The sequence below is a fragment of the Paralichthys olivaceus genome, chromosome 23 (assembly GCF_024713975.1).
Source record: "Paralichthys olivaceus isolate ysfri-2021 chromosome 23, ASM2471397v2, whole genome shotgun sequence".
NCBI classification, from domain to species: domain Eukaryota; kingdom Metazoa; phylum Chordata; class Actinopteri; order Pleuronectiformes; family Paralichthyidae; genus Paralichthys; species Paralichthys olivaceus.
In genome coordinates this window covers 14,618,622-14,639,710 of record NC_091115.1, presented here as the reverse complement: position 1 = coordinate 14,639,710, position 21,089 = coordinate 14,618,622, and the positions used below count along the sequence as shown (strand labels likewise).

Genomic DNA, 21,089 nt, shown 5'->3' with positions numbered 1-21,089 from the left:
ACAGATGCAGAGAAGACTTCAGAGGAGATCATAAATTATACATGTAGTTTGTGTGCTGACTGCACTGCAGACTGCATGTCAGTGAGTCTCAGGACCCCGGACTGTTCCAATTCTGTGAGAAAATGCTGTTTCCATTTAGAGTCATTGCAGTTTCAAAAGGTTACAGCATGTAGAGGGGAAAAAAGCAGCACGATGCCCGAGAGTTTTTGATTTATTCGAGGCAGTAAAAGGGAACTGGGGCTCTTCATGTATTTTTCGGAGGAACTGGCTTTATAGCTGTATGAAAAGTGTTTTATTTTTATTGAAGGGTTTTAGAGGGATGCATATAAAAATGACTGCTGCTGCCTTCTTTCTGGCTGAGGGCTGATACACTGGCATTTTACTGTGGATTTATTCGTGCGTGTGTTCAAAATGCAGTCGATTGGGAGAATTGTCATTTTTGAATTCTGTAAATACATGAGAATGGAGCCCCACTGTTTCCTTCCCTCGTCTTCCTTTCCACGTATCGCAAGTCCACTATGGTATATTACTTACAATATATTTTAGATGACTTACAAGCCAAGTATCATCATCATCACATCTGCAAAGAGCAGAGGGTGCAAGAAGAGGGCATTTCCAGGACATGTCACAACGTCCCTACAAGAAGACAAGTGTGACACAGGTTGTTACAAGTGGATCTTTGGGGTTGACCAATGGGAGCAAAGAGCGCTGTCCCATGCAGAGTGGTTAACATGGCGAAACAGAGAACGATGTTTCATTTAATCTTAGTCAACCAGTAACTACATAATGACACATTTTGAGAACTATTTTTGTTATGCACCCCCACAATCATTCTGTTTCGACCAAGTGGAAAAGACAGCAAGCGATGATCAGTGGCAAGCTACAGCCATACCACTACATTTTAGTTTGAAAATGCATCAACGCTGCTATGGATACGCCTGGCGATTTAGTGCTGCTAAAACAAAGAAGTTTGGTGATACTGCTTGACCTGTTTTAGTTTGAAAGCTCTAGGGCCGCATTTTAGTCTGGAGGTGCAGAAACAGAGAGATGTTTGGAAATGATGACGATAGCCTTCGCAAACTCATCAGACTTCTATCACATGACCTGCTCCACAAGAAATCAATCAGCATAGTCTACATCTCCCACTGTAGAGCGCAACAGAAATAATCAATTACAAGCATCGCTGACCCTATTGTCTTTGCTAACAGCTGCTGTGCAGTTGAATTCTGCATTTTAAATGATACAACTGTTTAAATGCATATGATGAGCTATTATTCCAACAATCTGTGACAATTCTGCAGATAATGACCAAATGCTATCTGTGTACATCAGCAAGCGCATGGTCCGTGTACGTGAGTGGTCGCATGATATGCATCTTCAGACGTGTTAGTACAGACACTGATTAAAAGTGATAAAACGTTTGTGTGGATGGAGATTGTTTTATTTGGAAAATTCCGTTTTCAAACTAAAACGCAGCCTTATGTATGTAGCCTTTGTTCATTGTGAAGTGAGCGCATGTCTCAGAGTCAAGTTACCACAACAGTTCTCCACTCTGCGATGACTTTACGATACAGTGATGGTCATCACGAACAAAAATGTTGTGTAGATTGATGCTGGCATTAGTTTGACCAAATAACCTTAACTCTAGTTTCACTTCCTGGCTTCTTCTAAAGCTTTCAACTGTATTTCATGACCTTCAGTAAAGGTACTTCACACGCAGTCATTATATTCATCATTAATATAAGTTGTTTAAATTCACTCATCCATGCACATCTCCATTTTGAATTCATTTTTAACGTTCTGCACAGGTGGCTTTAATTTTTACTGTCATCATTCCTTCCCGTCACAGGACAGACAGCTTCAGCTCGCCAACTGCTCATTGCATTGAAAAACCGAATGCCACACTCCAGTCGGGCCTGTCTGTGCCTCCTGCACAATTTGCTGCTGAAACTAGGCCAATTAGCTTGGTGGAGAGTTTGAGGGAATAGGCAAAGGAAGAATATGTAGAGTTTATCTACAGTGGCAGCAGCCCTCACAGTGACAATCACAACATTCAAATTCACACAGTCTCTTTTTCACCCTCGTATCCACTCTGCAGACTCCAGAACGTTCATTAATGTGACAGTATCATTCCTGGGAGGAAAATGCATGCACCTGTCTGTGAGACAGAATATCAAGAGGTAGGGGGTAAGAGAGCGAAAGGGAGAGATGAAAAGAAACACTGGAGGGGGGGAGGGACAGGATGACAGAGAGAGGAAGTGATGAAGTGTGTTGGATTACAGGGTGACATTGAAAGAAGCTCTCTCCATCCCTTTCTACACCATCTCTCTCTCTCTCTTTTTCCTCTATTCACACACTCTGCGCTCTTCACCTCCCACGCATCAACCTCCAACTCTCACACCCGACCCCTGAGAGGGAGCCCCGGTCGACTGGTGGCATCGCACGACTGCCCATCAGCAGTCTGGAGTGTCACAAACATTTTCCCAAGGCGGGAAATGAATAAGATCATTGTCCTTTGCCGCAACGCTGCATGGTAAAAGCAGGGGGAGGGGAGGAAAAAGAGAAAGAGGTGAAATGAAAATGAGAGGAGAGCTGACAAGGAGAGTGGAGGAAAGGAGAAGATAGGGCGGAAATGAAAGGAGAGGAGGAAATGTGAAAAAAGGGTGAGAGGACAAAGAAATTGACATGGTTGATGAGGAGATAAGAGCGAAGGATAAATAGACAAATTAAGGAGGAAAATAAATAGAGATGAAAAAAAGAGGCGAGTGAAGGGTGGGGGAAAACGGGGTGAGAAAATGAAACAGGAGGAGAGACAAATGGAGAAAAGGCTGAAGGAAAGGGAGAAATAAAAGGTGGGGAGGGCAGATATGAAACAAAAGAAAAGAATGCAAGAAGGATGAGTGGAAAATCAAGGAAAAAATACAAGTGAGACAAGAAAAGGAGGATATGAGAAGACAGCAATGAAAGAAAAAGAGACAGGTAAGTCAAGCAATGGAGAGAGAGAAATGACAAATAAATATAGACATTATTTTGAGGATGGGAGAAAATAATGGACAAAAAAGGGCATGACAAAGGAAGGAAAGAGGGGGAAAGGGAAATCAGATGGAGAGATGAGGAAAATAAGGCAGAGAGAAGGGGAAAGAGGAAGAAAGGACACAAATGTTGAGGTGAGTGTGTGTCAGACATCAAGATTGCAAAGAGAGACAAGTTAAAAATAAGAAATAAGAGAGGGAAAGCAAAAAAAAGCAGATGGGTGAAGTGAAAAAAACTTGCAATGGTTTCTTTTGATTGATTGACTTTTGATTTTCACTTATAGAAACTTAAGTACACACTACAGTAGGGTTTGTGTATCTGTGTGCATGTGCGTGTGTGTGTGTGGGTGTGTTAGGGCATTAACTTGGGTGAGTCACCATCGTGTGGTATCAACATTTATTCATAAAAATATGAAAATGTAAGTGACGTGTTCGTCATATTTTTTCATTAGGGAGACCAAATAAAAAGGTAGATATGTAGAACAAGAGGAAATCAATTCTGGGGCTGTTTTCTACTTCACATTGTTTTTATAAATGCACAAGGCAATGTCAAAAGGAGACGTCTCACTTTGAATACACACACAAAAGCAAACACACCAATATTGCAGTCTTCTGTGTACGTATTAAAAAGCCGCAGCCGTACTCCTATTTCCCCGGCCCAGGTGCTGACTCACTGTGTCTTGGCTCATTCACATTCCTGGAGACTGAACAATGTCTGCGTCTACCCGGAGGATACGCAAAATGAAGAGGAGCCTCCTGCCGGTAAAGGCATTAAAGATTAGCTGTAACCGGAGAGGCCCGAGTGGAAAATGTCAGGTCTGTTGTTGTCTTTCAAGGACAAAAGGTTGTGTATTCATACAGATTTAGCAAATGTCAGGCCAGCTACTGTTGTCACCGAACCAGCATGGCCTAAAGGACACAACACCACATGAGCTCTTGATGTCTGACACACACACGCACACACACGTTTAAAGCTGGGCCATTTTGTTTCTCTATTGTCACATTAATGAGATCATTGTTTTCTCAGAATTCATTTTCATAAGCTGAGCTGAGTCAACAGCCAAACAGACCACTTATAAACAAATGTAGGCAATTTATTCATTCAAACTTATTTACATTTAACCTTTCAAATGCAATTCTTTACTTTGGCGTATTGATTAATTTAAGCTTTAGGTTATCTATAACTTGATATCTTGGAAAATGTGTTTCGACCTTGACCTTTGACCAATCAGCTGAAAAAGTCAGTCACCTGGAGTTACCCTCCGAATTCATATTCACACAAAGTTTTGTGAGAATCCGTCCACACACAGAAACACTCACAGGGCTGAAAACAATAGCCTGCTTCTGGCTAAGTCGACGCTCAGGGTGAGGATGAGTTGTGACATCAAAGCTGCACCCAAAGCTCAGTGGAAACCTTCTGCCACAGCCGTTGTGCACCGCGCTGCTCTCTGTGTGAAAACACTCCCGTCTCCAGCCAAAAGTTGGAGACAAAGAAAAAAGAATACTTGCAGAAGCTACAAATGTCCCCACATGACAAAACCCACATAAATCTTCATCTGCTCTGAGAAACACTAGCTTCATATTCTGCCAGTTCCTGCATAACAGCAACATGTTCACACATCCACACATTTTCACACTAAAAATGTTAAATGTTTGCTGATTTCTCCCATCATCTCAATCTTCCAAATAAAAACCATCTAGTTATGATCCACTGATTTGAGTCGAAGCTGCAAACACAAACAAAACCTCTTTCAGCTGCACTATAAACAACTTTGCCTCCTTAAGTCTTTTTAGCAACCACTTGCCTGCAGGCTATGTATCACTCCAGCAAAGTTTATGGAGCTTGTTAGCATTGCTGCACAGCATGGTCGGAAACACCAAGCTTACCCAACAGAATCTGCTCAGACAAAATAAGTATCCCCATTTTGATATATCCAGTATATTGAGTGAAACCTGTTAATGTTCATTTTGAATTTATGCATGATTTGTCAACTGTTTTCTCCATGAAAATTTGAATTAATATTCAGTACAGTTTCCATTTACAAGTATATGATAGCAGCCTATAGCCTATTTTATAACTGAATATGAAACTTTCACCACAGAGCGCCCGTTCAGACCTGGTATAAACATCTGTTAATGTGAGTCTGGGTGATCAGATCGCGAGTGGTCAGCTCTAACTTCAGATCTGAACACACCCTAATGCTTCATGAAAGCATCCTGGGATCCAATCACTCAGACCACATTCAGAGGTAGTCTTCACTTATACTTCAAAACCAGCAATGGCTAAAAGCTTCAAATGCAACATGGATAATAATAACAAGCGTTGCTGACCTTGTGGTTTTTGCCAGTAGCCGTTGTGCAATTAAAGACTAAAGCTACCACTGTCTCCTTGTGCAGGAAGGGGGCTGGTATTCACGTGATCTGCGACGACTGTCTGTGCATGCTCAGTGTATGTGAATGGTCCTGTGATACGCATTTGAAGGCATGTTATAGATAGAGGTTTAACCTGACAGAGCTTAAACTCTGACAGAGATTGTTTACATTCGATTTACTTCTATTAAAACGTATTAGTGTGGACGACCCATTGTGACTGATTAAAGAGTAAAAACTATAGCAATGGCTGTGAGGGATTTCTTATGAAGACAGGTCCATTAAGACAATGTTATTTTAAGCTTTACCTGAACTTACTGTGGTCACTTGTCCACATTAACATCAACATTTCATCCAGACTTTTACCTGAACAAGGGATTGAACTTGAGTCATCTGGCTACAAAGGATGGTCTCCCTGTAAATCAAAAAAATGTGAATCAGAGGCAACCTGAGAATTAGAGATAAAACTTGAACAATCACTTAAGTTTTTGAAGCATTTGTGAAATAGTTTTTTTTGTGTATATCTCTGCAGCAGCTGGCACTTTCCAGGAAAATGAAATCTACAACTGTCAATAGAAAATGAACAAAAAAAAGCTGTATCGTTAGTTGCCAAACCAGTCCTGGCCATCTCTCATGCTCTCTGCAGCCCAGTTTGCCTGCGGACTGGTCAATTTGCATCATTTTTAACTGCTGTTTGGCTCCTGGGAGAAGATAATCCCAGAGTAACAATGGCATTATCTCATGCAAAAGAGGAACTGAGCTATTCACACAAACAGAGAAAGGTCAGCACTTGGCTGAGAGACAGCTGTCGCTGCTGCTGTCTCTGCATGTCAGTGACCTAGGGGAGCGGGGGGGAGGCCGAGTCCGCTCAGCTGTTATCACAGTAGAGCAGACACCATATCACCTGGGTGTGGGCAGGTGTTTCCATCTCTATGTGCCTGCATGTATTTGCACAGACTTCATCTGTGTGTCTGCAGCTTACACCACCTGCCTATTCATACTGATAGGGAGGAGGATATTTACTACTGACTACATCTCAGAAACGACTTATTAGTCTCCTGGTTGAATATGAGGACATGTAGGTCGTGAATACGTTTTAATTCCCTTTTTTGCTGACTTTGTGTTTGCTCACTGCCGGCAACAAAAGAGAACAATTGTTGGGAGGCAAAAAGGTGTCTAAGATGTTTTTCTGGTACCTGTTGTGTTTACTTTAAATCTCACAAACTACCTGGTGGTGGACTGCATGCAATTACCCCTAATGACTGACCAGTCATTGCTGACTATAACCAGGTAACGCAGGTCGGTCAGGGTTTTGATGGGAAACTAACAGGAGCAGTACTTAGCACCAGAAAAGCTCACGAGTAAGAGGAAAGCGTCTTTTTTACAAAACCAAAAGCACAAGAGCTACGAATGGTTTAAACTGTGTGTGCTCTATTTCAAGCACAATGACCATATGAGATATCGACTATGTTCTGTAGAATTACAGGTCACATCGAGCCAGTCCACTATCAGAGTAAGGGCCAATGTGAGCTGGTCTTATTCCCAGGTCAAATGACTCTGCTGAAGTCACAGGTATTATCAGCTCCATCTCTGTTTGGCAGAAACATTACACTCAGACATCAGGGCAATGAAGTCCCGTCACCTCTGTCTGCAACCTCTGAGACTTTCTGCCATCTCAGCCACAACTCGCCTCAAACATTTCAAAACTGTTATTCAGCTGGAATTGAGGTTGGGGTGACTGAAGTGATAAGTCACTGGCCTCTGCTGCTTTCTACTTTTTACTAAACCGGATTTTCTGCACATATGCACAATAACGTTTTTAGCAGACTTTCCAAATTAAAAGAAAAACATGTACATTCACGATTATTTGTATAAAAAGAGTGTAATGTTTAATTACATTACAACAATCCTCAGCCTGTGATTTTCCTTATATCTTTCCCTCTAATAAGAAAAGTGCTTCTATTTACAAAGATCAACAGATGATTTATATCTGAGACATGGAGCTTAAGGCTCAATCTGAATGGATGATGTAATTTCATGGCCATCACATGCTTACCTAAGACACTTTTACAAAATTGATAAAAATGAGCAAATCTACCAAGAATAATCTTCACTGGTTGCCAGCTACTTCCGTCTGAACACAAACATCCATTCTTCCAAAGGTTCCTCAGACTTTTAAGTGGTAAACATGCCTGCATCTGTACCATTATAGAATTAGAAGCTTGATAGTTTGACAGTAACTGTTTGGCAAAAAACTAAGACATTGACGATAGCAGGTCAGCTACTTCAGTCAGTGAGATAAATAGATTTTGAGTCGCTCTAAATTTCACCAACTTCTAACTGACATTATGTGTAAAAAGGGTTTTCAGCTCATACTTTAGGGATAATGTTCAAATAACTCACAAATGGAGGCTATACATTCCCTCTCAGCACAGTTTTACAGTCAGCACTTCTGTGTATGTGTGTGTGAGAGTGAGCTCTCAATCAAAGTTTTATGGAGTTTTCAGAAGCTGCAGAGACCAAGGTGACATTTCTGCTCTTATCACCAACTTCCTGCTGTAATCACTGAGAGACGCTGAGCCAGCTCACCAGCACTGCCTCTGCTGGGTGGTTTGGCAACAGGTGCTGCAGTGCGTGTGTGCGTGTGTGCATGCATGCGTGTGTGTCTGTGTGTGAGGTGGGGCCTTATGCCAATAAGCACAGAGAGGGTCAAAAAGGAGAGATATCTAGAGCCAAGTTTACTAACACACTAGATTCCACATACACAAAGCAAACTGTAGTTTGAAATGTACAATATTGCAGAGAGTTGCTGTAGAAGCAAAAATAGCCATATAGTAAAATTACAGCCCAACAACATCACATTTGTGTACGTTGTATGTTAACAAACTGTATACAAATATTGGTCAATATGACAGCAACACCTGTCATGACTTCTTCTATCTTTTGCAATAGATTTCAAACATGAAGCAAATGGTATTGTTAAAGTGAATCTTGAAGCTACACAACCACTGCAGACACAGAGCCTGTTTGATAAGTTTGGTGAAGCTCAAGTCAGAACGATAAACTGCAATAGAACTGTAACTTGTTGCCATGATCAGCACCAGGGAATATCTGTGACAGTCTGATACTGTGAAATAAAAATAACGGAATTATCAAAATGATCTGAAATTACAGATTTTATTGCAGACGGGCCAGTTTGGGCCCCTGGTACGGTGGCCAAGAGAGCTCAGCACACTGCAAATCACAACACATGCATATACAGATATGCGCTTCAAATTGCGAAAACGGAAATGTTTCCAGGGGACCCAAAAAAGTGAGGAACCTGGCTGTAGTTCAATATTTTGGGACGTTTTGAAGACTGCTACTCGTCAGTGATGATGGAACTTCAAAAAGCATTGTACTACAGCCAGGTTCATCACTTCTTTTGGTCCCCTGGAAACATTTCCATTGTCGTTTTCGCAATTTGCAGCGTGTTTCTGTTTTTGCATGTGTTGTGTCTTCTTGTAGCACGTGTCGTCAAATTAATGAAATTTCTATATTCATGTGTTTTCTTAATTTGCGGTGCATTGAGCTCTCTCGACCACCGTACTGTGGGTTACCGGTAATCGACCAATGCTGTGATTTATCCGAGGAAATAGAAGAAGCCATATTCGACTCTGTCATCTCCAAACCGGCACCAAATTTGACACTGCACTTCCTTGGGCCCTTAACAAAGTGTGACACCGATAAGATGAGCAGTTATATATGCGTTCCACAGACAGACAGACAGACAGACAGAGATTAGTAGATAGAACATAATAGTAGGTACTTACCAAACTGCCTCTGTCTGTCTGTAATGTGAAACAAGAGGGTGAACAAACACCTGCTGCTCTGGCTGCCATCACTCTGAGTTAAGACGATAATGACTCACTTCCACTTGTTCAGGTTTCAAAGTTTTAAATGACAAAAATCTCTGTAGACACTTTTAAATCCCTGCAGAGCTGCAGAGAACATAACCAACACTGTCAGATCATCCATAACTAGGTCTAAGAGAGGGAGACACACATTACTTCACTATTTACATGGTAAAGATTGCACTTATTACAATTATTTAAATGAAATGTGAAATGAAAAGGCATGAAGGTGCACACCATACACACACACACACGCAGTATATACACAACAGCAGCCCACAACTTTTTTTTATTTTTATATATGAAAAGGTTTGACCGTGCACACAACATGTAATAATTCAGTTAAAGGTTTAAGTCTCTTACCTTTACACAGATAACACTGACTCCAGTGTTTCCAGCAGACTGTGTCCAGTTGTGTGATCCCACGTTCAGCAGCTTCAGGTCGGGCAGCAGAGTTAGCATCCTCCCGAAGAGCTAGCTAGCGCTAACCGTCATGCTAACAGGGGAATTCTCGTCTGAAGATGAATATTTTTTTTGCTTCTTTGTAAAAAAAAAAAATACCTGAAACCAGCTGACGTAACATTGTTACTGTTAATATATCTTATGAAGATAATGTTGTTAGCTAGCAAGATAAGGACAGGCTCTTCTTCTACCACACGTGTTCACGTTCGCTGCTGCGCGCCACTCTCAACTGGGTGCAATATTCCACAGCGCCCCACAGCGGCTTGGTGATGAAGTGCAGTTGTTCTCATTCAAGAGACAGCAGTTGTGTTGTTAAAGTCTTTATTTGATCCCAGTGATCTCAGATACATAAATATATCATTAGACACTGACTGAAAAAGGACATTACATTGCATTGGACAGGGGAGAAAACAAGGAGGCGCTATAGAGTCCCTCCAGCAACTTAAAACACGTCATCACTATCCTGAACTCTGACAGATGAGATTGAAATGAACTGTGTTTGTTTTTTATGTTGTTGTTTTTCTGGTGTTTAGTGAGCCGAAGACACATTTCCACTTTGAGCCTTGGACAATAAAGATATATTCTATTTAAATTAACGGTTGGTGGCTGTGGCTGCAGGAGGTTGTCCACACAGCAGAAGGGATTTGATCCCCTGTCCTTGAGCAAGATGCAGAACCCCAAGTTGTTCCTGATGCGTAGATGTTTGAATGCCTGAATGGCAAAATCTGTGTTGTAAATCACCAGCGGTTGTCAAGATAGAAAAAAGTGCTACATAAATACAAACCGTTTACAGACCATTTATTGGATTATGTTATAGAAACTGCCATGGATGTATAGCTTTCATGGGAGCTCAGATCCCACCCTCCTTGTGGTTACCAAGTAACTCTAACCCTGCCATCTGTGTTAAAATGGGCAGGGTCCACAAAATCCATCCTTTTCTACTATCCTAGAATAAATCCACTGTCTTCAGGGTACACAAAGATGCTTCTCAGTTCTCCGTTCTATCATAAAACTCATGTCTTTCTATTTAACGTGAACACCTAGCACAACAGGTGAGAGAATGGCAGAGAAATAAATGTGTAGCAGCATTTTTAATGGGAAATTTGTTGCTATTGTGAAAGCAGTTGCATTATCACTGATGTTAAAAGTGTGAGCAAACAGTTACTTATTCACACGTCCTGCAGACACAGCACATCCTGCAGCAAACACTCACTCTTTTCTGGCTACAGGGCAAATTGAAGTCCAATATTCAGTCTCCCTGTAGCTCAATTTTTCTCCCCACCAATTTCTGACAAAAAAAAAATGTAGCTTTGAATGAGCAAAATTCTTCACCTTGTTTTTCATCTTGTCATTTTTGATTCTTGTGCTGGACAAGTAAATGATATTTGACTTCACAAAGTAGTTGGAGGAAACAGTACATGAACAGTATACTGAAATCACCACAAGACGTTAAAGTGGTACTTTGTGCAGCCTTAGATATGCAGCTTTGATTTTAGAAACACCTTCAAGCTTGTGTTGACAACGTTTTAGGTCCTAAAATTTGTTTATTTTGTAAACCCGTTTCCAAACGCATAAGACCAATCTACTGTGAGAGCAGAAGTAATTGTGTGACCAGTCGCTGAGCTTCTCACAAAATGCATCCAGTAGAAAAATTACGATTAAACTTGTAACTCAATGAGATTGTATCCAGATACATATTCTTCCGAATCTGACTGAAAAACTAAACCCAGAACAAGTGGCTGCATCTGTGCATCATAGATGGGAAACAACGACCTAGTACATTCTGGATGCTTTCCCTGCAAGCCCTGTTTGCATAACGGACACACACACATGCACACACATGCAAGCCAACTTGCCTTGTTCATCATTTTCATTTTTTTTGTTACCATTTGGGTCATTTACATAGAAATTCTATAAAACACAGTGTATGTACTGAGCAGATGGCCGACTATCCTGGGTTTATATATCCTGATACCACACTGCACAGCCTGCTAATGGCTAAGTACATAAAGTGTAATGGTTCAATAATGCTGAATAGTTAGAATGAAGATCTGAAGTATGGGATTATTCATTTTATGTCCCCCATAATCCTCCACTGCAGAATAATGAAACATGAAATTTGAAAAAATAAAAAAACAGATCGGAGCTCACACTGGGATCCAAACTTTCATCACTTTCAACAAAGGCACAAACAAGCTGGCTGTAATTCTGAGGAACAGCGTGAATAAAGAGCCATAAAGCAATCTTACACCTTATCTTTCTTCCGCCCACACATTTGGGAGAAAACAAAACAGCCAGTGTGTGAACAGTCTGCTCGCCGTTCTCGGTGCTGATGAGCCGTTTCACCGTCTGATGAGGCCCGTGGAGTCAGGCTGATGCCAGATGTCCCAGAATAATGGGCCTTTCTTTGTGTACCTGTTATCTCTTCGCCAGGCACTCTGAATAACAAACCCACGTCTCTGGGTGATCTGTGATTAGACAATGATGATGATGGCGATGTGGTTCGATAAGAGTGGCGGACGAGTCTCCGGTAATCTGAGTACTGAACATCCTGAAGTTGGTTATGGCTTTTGCACAGTTGTTATCAACACTTTTGCAGCATCTTAAAGGTTCTGTAAAATGGACACAGCAAATATATATATATATAAATCCAACACGAACCGCACCTTTAACTCACTCATGCAGTGGTTGGCATGGCAGCCTATCAAGCACAGGGAAAGCAATCCATCAGCAGAGCAGGGGGCCTCTTTGACTATCACTTAGCTGAAATTAGGTTTGTAACAGAACATGAATAAACAAATGAAGCACAGTTTGATGGAGCACGCCACACTTGAACTTGAGTATACTCAGTCGATCACGTGCTGCCTGATGCTGTGTGCTGTAAGTTTGATGATTAATATGTTGGCTTTCATGCAGCATTGGCAAACTGCACCGCAAATGTTTAGCACATCAAGCAAAAGGCTTTAGAGGAGTTGTGATGCTCATATTGAGGTTTATCTTTTTATCATTTTATCTTGTATCACAGATGAGGGTTGTATATAACTAATATTTAATAGACAAGAACTGAAATGATGAGTAATGACTATGCTGTATGGACTCCAACACAACACATGACGTCTTCTTGCGAGGAAGGAAGTGATTGAAGTTTCAGATTCACCATCTCAGACCCACGATGGCACAGCACAATTAGAAATCTCCCCCACTGATCCCCTGCCCGGTGCTGGACAATGTGTCAGAGCAGCCCCCATGTCACCTTCCCTGAACAGATATGCTGCTTTAAGACATGCACTGAACTCTATGTGAGCTCATGTGAGAACACAGCAGGACAGAGGTCCAGAGGATTCACCAGGAGCGAGTGGGAATGTTGATGATGTTTTTGACACACAGCAAAAGACAGTGAAATTCGAGAGCTTGTTGGGAACCGACGCTGGTGTTGATGTGCTGTAAACAAAAATACGATGACCACAGCGGAATTTATTTGCCATGTCCTGCATCCTGCAATGTCGACCCCTCGTCTGAATGCTCTGGACATTTTCCTGTTGTCTGACCCGGACAATCTCTTGCTGCGTTCTTCACATGTGATAGGCAAAGTCCGGAGAATGTCTGGAGGCATTTGCCTGGACATTTTCTGGAGTTCATGTCTGAAAAAAAGGGCTTTAGAAATGGCTTCATATCCACTCTGCAACTGGACAGTAACACATTAGAAGTTTCTTCAAACCGTGTTTGCCAGACTGTGAGGGGTAGAATACAGATTGTAAAATACAAACCATTTACCAACACAAACCATGTACACAATCTAATGTTACACTCTTCAGGCTCAGCACCTTCTTAATGTTGAAAAAGAGGAAACCACAAATCTCTGCAGCACAGTAATCTGATAGAGTGAATAAACAAAATGCCACTTCTCAGCTTTACGTCACATGCAGTTTATGGATCAATAACCCTCTGAGGCACGGTGCTGCTGCAGCGCTCGTAATGTCATTCAGCCTAATCACGTACAATGGATCCTGGGAAGGCTATTGATTACTAGGAATACCATGGGATTCATAAACATGTGAGTGCAGTCCTATAAAATCAGCGAGGTATCACAACTGTCATGCTCTGTTTGGCAGGCAGCATCATGGTATACATACTAATGGTCTGTTTAAGGGCTGTTTTATGTTTTTTCTCATCACAGGGCTTATGATTTAGAACTTACGCAGCATGAGTCTCTCTCAGTTCTGGAGGGAATGTCTGAAGAATTCATTTTCAACACATGAAACGTCGAACATCAAGAAAAATGACACGGAGGCTTTGTGTTACGCCGCTGACAAAATACCATGGAAAAGGGAAGATAAGTCAGTGTGGGAGTTCATACAACCCACTGCGTGCTTGTGTCTAGAGAAGAAAAGGACCCACAGGCTCGGAGGAGGAGACTTGTCTGTCACCATCATCGTCGCCTGCTGCTGCCGCTACCCAGACCGGCCAAGGCTATCCAGCGCTGTGAGCGATCCATCCAGATAGGCTGCGTTCAAGCCAGTGGATTTAACTTCCATTGGTCCCAAGTTCAGATTGAAGCAGCCATAGCTTGAGATATATTGTCACCTAAATTTATCAGTCTATATATGTGTGTATGTGTGGTCCAATGTTACTCAGGCTGTCATAGGATGGAGGCTTGTTTTCCTTATGGGGACAAAAATCCACTCCTCATGTTGTAAATCATTAAATGTTTTGGTGAAGACATGTGTAAAGGTGAGTTTAACATCAGGATAGATTTAGGATAAGGTTTAAGAAAAAAGAGGTTAGGGTTAAAATTAGAGTAAGTTGTCATGAAATGTAAATAAGTCAATGTGATGTCCTCTGAAGTCTCAACTCTGTGTGTGTGTGTTCAGTTTCTGCAGCTGACAAGCACTTGCAACTATGTCAGCTTAATATAAATGGAGATTTTCAAATCCAAGAAAGAGAAGCACAGTCCACTACATGTCTTTGTTTTAGGAACCAGTGCAACAGACAGAAAAGTATTAGGAGGACGTTGTTAATGTAAGTCTTTTCATGGGATTCATTAACAGCAAGAAAAACAAAGATCACCAGCCTCTCTTTACCTGCTGGACTGTTTCAAGATCAAATATTCTTCTTGATAAAACACATTTCTTAAATTTCTCTTTTTCTTTCCTGAAACAAAAGCAGTGCGGATTCATGAGAGACCCCTCCATGGGTCACTTACGGCCACTCGTTCTCACACGTTTGAGTGTGTTCCTCCTGATCAAAGGGAGACGGCGATGGCGTGGAATAAGTTGGCGGTCAAGCCAAATGCCACTAAGGAGCTGCAGAGGCTTCTTATGCAACGCTGGAAGAGGGCAGCTGCCGCGGCTGCATCAAAGCGACATGCCGCCCTGGTCGAGGGATGTCGACAACAGGAAAGACTGATAATTTAAGAGCGTCCTCGCTGATCTCTCTCCTCTCTGGTCTGTAGGTCAATTTGAAGAGCAGGGGGAGTATCTGTGAGAAAATTATTAAAATGGCAATATGAGCCAGACAATAGAAACAAAGCTGTGCGGCTAATATTTTTGTTAGATTACCTGTATCTATGTAATTTGAATTTAAAGGTAGCAGTGTATTTCCAGTGGAATCTTCACTGATCCATTTCAACCCAGTGAAAGTGTATCCCTTCACCTTTAAGCATGAAGAAAGAAAACAGAAAAGAAAGTGAATAAAAAAGGAATGTCTCAAAGTAAAGTTTTGAACCAAGCAATAAGACAAACCATGAAGGTTATTACCCTCAGAGGTTGTGCTGCTGGATTATGGTGGATAACTTTTGCAAACCTGAAAAATAAATTTTTTATACAGCCAGTCTGATAATAATATGACTCTTCTCCTCTCTCTCTGCTAATACACTATACTTTAAAATTTGGAGTTCAAGGACTTTGCTAAATGTCTAAAATGAAAAGTGTTTCCATTATGAATTGTGATTACACTTGTGTGACTGTTTTCGATATCTGTAAAGTACAGAGGAGAGGAGAGGCAGGGATAGCAGTATTCACGGAGAGAGGAGGCCGCTTCCTCACACCGCAGCAGTGATCTTCTCCCGGAGCAGCGGCCCCTTCATGTGTCAAAAAGGATGCCCTCATGCGCCCCACGTTTAATTGAATTAGCTTGGCTTTAGACAGGAGGGTAGCCGGGGCCACGTGTGGTTTTGACATTACATAGCGACAGTTTATCTGAGCGCCGACAAATGGCAGTGAAACCCAATTCTCCACGCGGCCTCCACTTTTAGACCAGGAAACAGGAGGTGAAAGGTTCAGCGGCTTTAAAGCATGACAGGCCAGACGCAGACAGAGCAGGCAGCTAGTTAAGCAGGTCATTTAAATGACCCCAGCGAGCCGCAGGGCCCTGACACACCTCTGCCGCTGTGTAAGGAGATGGAAAGAAACCACACAAGACAACACGCTGCGTTTGTTTTCTTTTTTTTAATGGAATGTACTGTATCTTTTCAAGGTATGAAAATAGATCTCACGTTGAAATAAAAAACTGGACGGTGGCTACAAAGGGCGCAGCTATAACGGTGTGTAATGATGGCAACAGGAAGGTATGTCGGAGAGATGCATCTCATCAGTTGCATTAGACACAGGGCACAGCTATCGCCCAGTGTGTGAGATGACAGCAGCACAGAGGCATGTGTTGGTTTGGTGGCGGTGATACACCGGGTAGAGGAGAAAGCAGTGGGGAACACCTCCAGCAGACAGGAAGCAACATGAGCCACAGTGAAATAAAACGGTTCCTGACAGCGAGACACGTGACCTGTCTCACTGAACGTTGCCCCGTGTATCACCACTTTTACACGTTTCACAACAATCACATTATTTCGTCTCATGAAAATCATTTCATACTTTAAAATCTATAACGGATTAGATGAGATGGTTTTATGACTGTTTCTCAGCGGCACAGCTGCTGCAGACACTTATCATCTGACTGGTTGCAATAAAAGTCAGTGGACTGAGCCAAAGGGTCTGTTTTAGCTAAAAATGAATTGCTTTGATTGCCAAGTACCAATTCAAGTCAAAAATCCATTGTACTTATGAAATTAGAGGATCAACAACTCGGCATCTTGCTAAAAATAATTTTGCATTCAAAACTCTCCAGTCCAACATTTATTATATCAATTGGAGAACGTAATTCCTCACAATGATTTTAGCTGTCATGAACCTTTTGACTATTATCAGCTAGATACTTTTTTATCTAAAGTGTGGGCAGACTTGACACAGTGAAAATACTTTTAGCCCTTTCGGCCTAACTGTCGGAGTTGCCCCATAAGATTACATTGTAGCCTCATTCCAGCCATTGCCGTCTAGTCGTAGCCAATTGCAAAGGTTTTCGCAAATTTATTTACACACCCACAAATGAACAAATGCTGCGTTCCATTACACCTCCGAGCTCTGCTCTCGGAATGACGTCACCCCTATAACCCAAGTTGATAGCGTTCAGTTGCCCAGGAACAATGTTTACGTTCGCCAGCTAGACATTTTTAGCAAAAGTAGTCCGTGGCATTTTACGCATACTGACACAGTAGTGACACATCCACAGACAGTAATTGGTCTGTCCTATGTGTACAACACATTTAGTGACAGAAGTGCTACTAAACAGTAAAAACTGCAGCTTTCATGATTGTTGATACACAGAGTGGCTATCTTGGATTTTGAAGTCATGGGTGGTGAGATTTTCCGACCTGAGGGGGCGTTCAAGTTGCAACTTCTGACTCTGGGATCAGTAATTCCGGGATCTGAGGTGTGATGGAACAAAGCAATAGGACCCAGGTTGGAAAATGCCCTTTAAGGCCAAAAAGAGAGTTTAGTATGTGTCCTCAGTGAGAAAACTTTGTGGCACAGATGGGCCGCAACCAGGTGACAATGGAATAAAGCTCCGCTATAGGCACTGCCACAAAGAGAAGTGCAACAACAAAATGTATCTGTACATTTAACAGAAAACATAATGTCCCATAGGAAGATAGTTGGCACTAATCTACTATCATCAAACTAAACTATGATAACGTTTAAATTAACACCAATTAAAACATTTCAAGTTCCTCATTTGTCAACCTTGAAATGTTTTGGTTTCCTCTACGTCTTAATGCAACCAGTGACAATGTCTTTAAAGCAGCTCACTTCCTGAAAACTGTGGATACAACAAAAGCTCCACTGAGCGTGTCACTGACTTCTGCTGAACTCTTCTCTGTGATGAGCTCGTATCGCGCTCTGATTTAAGACTCACAAGAAAACAAGACACAGGTTTTGTATCTGTGAATGCAGCCAAAGAAAATGTAAAATAACTGAAGTACACAATGAAAATACTAAGATGCACTGTGGCAATTATTAAACGAAGCACTTAACACAAATGATGTACCGGTAGAGCAGGTATCTCATCATATACAGAACCCATAGCATTTTAGTTTTGTATATTCTGAGGTGTACAACTGCACAAGAGAGATGTTATGTAATGAAATGATTCTTTGGTTCAGTTAAAAAATTAAAACATGGACAATGACACATTTTTACCAACCATAGAGTGATAACATCCAACGACCACCCTAACTACGTATGAAAGCGTATTCCCAGTGGACTTCTGAGTGACTTCAGAGCGAGTATTTCCTGTTCCACTCCAGCAACAACCACACTGAACATTCATCAACAACATAACATTTTATAGAAAATATATATACACAACTAATAAATAAAGGGATAAACCCATTGCACGGTAGAATACAGTTGTTTTCTCACATGCTTTTTGTCCATCAGTCTTTTGTGAAAGAAGTCTCTGAGTCGAAAAGGGGGATGGGGGCTCTGCTCTTTGGAAACCACTACATGGAAGAGAGGTTCTCCTGGAGGGCAGAGCAGGGGGGAGATGCAGCCCAGGTCGATATTCATCCTCCGGCTCAGCGTCCAATTAACCTGCGGATGCAATCAATTAGACAGAATGCAGACTGGTGGCACCTGACGCAGGAGCCAAAGGAAATCTTTAAAGTCTTGAAACATGGACTTAACGTAAGGTTGCTTATTTCTAACAGTTAGGAACTAACGATTGGACGTTCACTCACGTGGCAATGTGGAGGAAACTTTTGTGTTTTACATAAAAGAAACAAGAATTGTGTACTGCTCAGTATCCATAATCTAAACATCTTATTTTTTGAGAGTCTCGGGGGAGATGGAGACAATTGGTCGAGAGGGAGAGTACACTATGAACTTGTCAGATGCCAAAAATACAAGTCTTTTAAATGTCTTAATGATTCTTTCAGCTATTTATTTCTGTAATTGCCTCCAGTCCCCCTGGCAACCCTCAAAGGATAAGTGGGATGAATAATGGGTGGATGATGGATATTTCAAAAAAAAAAAAACCCTGTGACAAAAAATTCTCTTCACAAATCCAGCTGGGACAAATATGATAAAGCCTGTGTTCATTTCATCCATTTTCTTCCTGAGAAGAATTCAAATACCAACTCCCTGACCTCAGTGCTACAACCCAACTCATCCTGAAGACAAATATCCCTTCACTTTGATATTAGTTTGATATATATTTGTTTTTTTTTTTTTTTACTACTAATAGGTTTTGACGTTTTTTAGTAAAGTTAACTTTAAAACGCAGGTTCTTGTGAAAGATTAAAAATCCCCTTCATAATAGTAATGGTGGAGAAGGTGTAGAGCCATGTCACAGTGTCTCTCTCCAATTCTTGGCTCGGACAGGATGTGACACTTGCCTGCAGTTATAGTTTATTACAATGACTAAAGAAGGAGATGAGTGTGAATCAGTTTTCAGGAATGTTTGGTCCATTCATCTTCCTCCGGGTTGAAACCACCTTGTGACAACATTCACCATGTGCCTCAGAGAGCCACGTGCATGAGAGCAGCTCATTTCACCACGAACAACTTGAGCCAGGACTGAGAGAGTGACCTGAGCTGCTGGAGCGTGCGAAGCTGCAAACACTTGGCTCTGCTGTCACACTTCAGAAGAGGTTGGAGAACCTGTGAGTGTGTAATTTGCGCCAGGGATTCTCCTGACCGCCTCTGATGTTTACGCGCAATCTGTGCGTCTCTATGCGTTATTTGAGCAGCCAGCCTACATTTGACAACTTTTCAAAAACGAAACTAAAACATATCCCTGCTCTGTATCACCCACGTCGGCTCAGTGTAATTCTAACAACACATAACCTTTATGGCACTGTTTTAAATAACTAGACGGCGTGCGTAATTAAATCTATGGATCGCCGCGCGTAAAATCAGGTTTTGGATAAATATGAACTCTTTAATATCAGACCTGCTCCACCATCTTTTTCTTTGGGGGGGTTTCACCTCCATGTATGTGAGTTGGTCTACAGCAGGGACTCGCAAACTTTTCTTTACGCAAAAAATAGAATCCACAGTTTGTGTATTTTGTTCCTTCAGGGTTGGATCTGTGCGGGAGGACTGTAAACCTATGCTCGCACCAGATGTCCTCACCCATGGTATAAATATCCAGAGAATAAAACCAAATGGGAAAAAACGCATCCTGAATTTGTCAAGGAGACCCCCAGGTGGTCCCCGGACCTGGGGATCCCCCTCCTCTCTTTCTCCTAATGCGTCTTACCGCAAATGGCGCACCAGTGTCCGCGGGACTCGCAGCAGGTCACGCCACGTTCGGCGTGCTTCGGACCGTCTTCTGTCCGGGCATCTGCACGACGAGCAGCTGCTGCTTCTGCCGGGTGGACTTGACGGCCAGGATCGCCTGGCGGTTCTTGTACTGGACCATCTGCAGGGTGATCTCCGCGTTCCAGCCTTCGTCCTGCGGGCACCTGAAGTCGATCTCCTTGCCCTCCGTCATGACCACGGTGAAGTAGACGTACTTGCCCTTGCGCTCCACGCAGTCCACCGTCTTCATGTTGGCGAAGTGCAGCTCTTTGACTTTGCCCGTGTCCCCGCCGCCGTGGTGCGGCTGGTGGTGCTGCGGGTGGTCGTGCTGCTTGGGCGGCAGCAGCAGCACGCCGTCCTCGGTCAGGACGCAGTGCTTCTTCTTCCAGAGCTGCAGCAGCCCGTCGCTCCGCTTCTCCAGGAGACCCTCCTTGAACACCTTCCTGCCGTTCTCCAGCATCTTGTCCCGCTTCGCTACACCGACGGACGGACGCGCAGACGGAGGTCAGGTGGAGGCATGAGATGCTGCTGGGACTGCGGTGCCGGAGCGTGTGGAGGAGCGGGCTGGAGTGGCTGAGGCTGGCTGCTGGTCACAGTGTGTGAGGGGGCGGGGGTGGTGCACCGCCCCCCTGAGTGACACCAGCTCCACACACGATGGAAACAGCTGAGAGCAGGCAGCACTTCACCAGAGACAACAGTCC

The 21,089-nt window shown here is 42.5% G+C and overlaps 1 protein-coding gene across 1 annotated transcript; it reads right to left on the bottom strand.

Moving 5' to 3' along the window:
• Positions 1-16,184: 16,184 nt before the first annotated feature.
• phlda1 (pleckstrin homology-like domain, family A, member 1) lies at positions 16,185-21,089 on the bottom strand. Its single transcript, XM_020099826.2, has 2 exons — positions 20,348-21,089; positions 16,185-18,678 (listed from the first exon to the last, which is right to left on the bottom strand). Exon 1 carries the CDS (start codon positions 20,846-20,848, stop codon positions 20,387-20,389), a length of 462 nt encoding a protein of 153 aa, XP_019955385.1. The 5' UTR covers positions 20,849-21,089; the 3' UTR covers positions 16,185-18,678; positions 20,348-20,386.

Coding starts and splice junctions, on each gene's coding strand:
- phlda1 (XM_020099826.2), bottom strand. CDS start 20,848: ATGCTGGAGAACGGCAGGAAGGTGTTCAAGGAGGGTCTCCTGGAGAAG.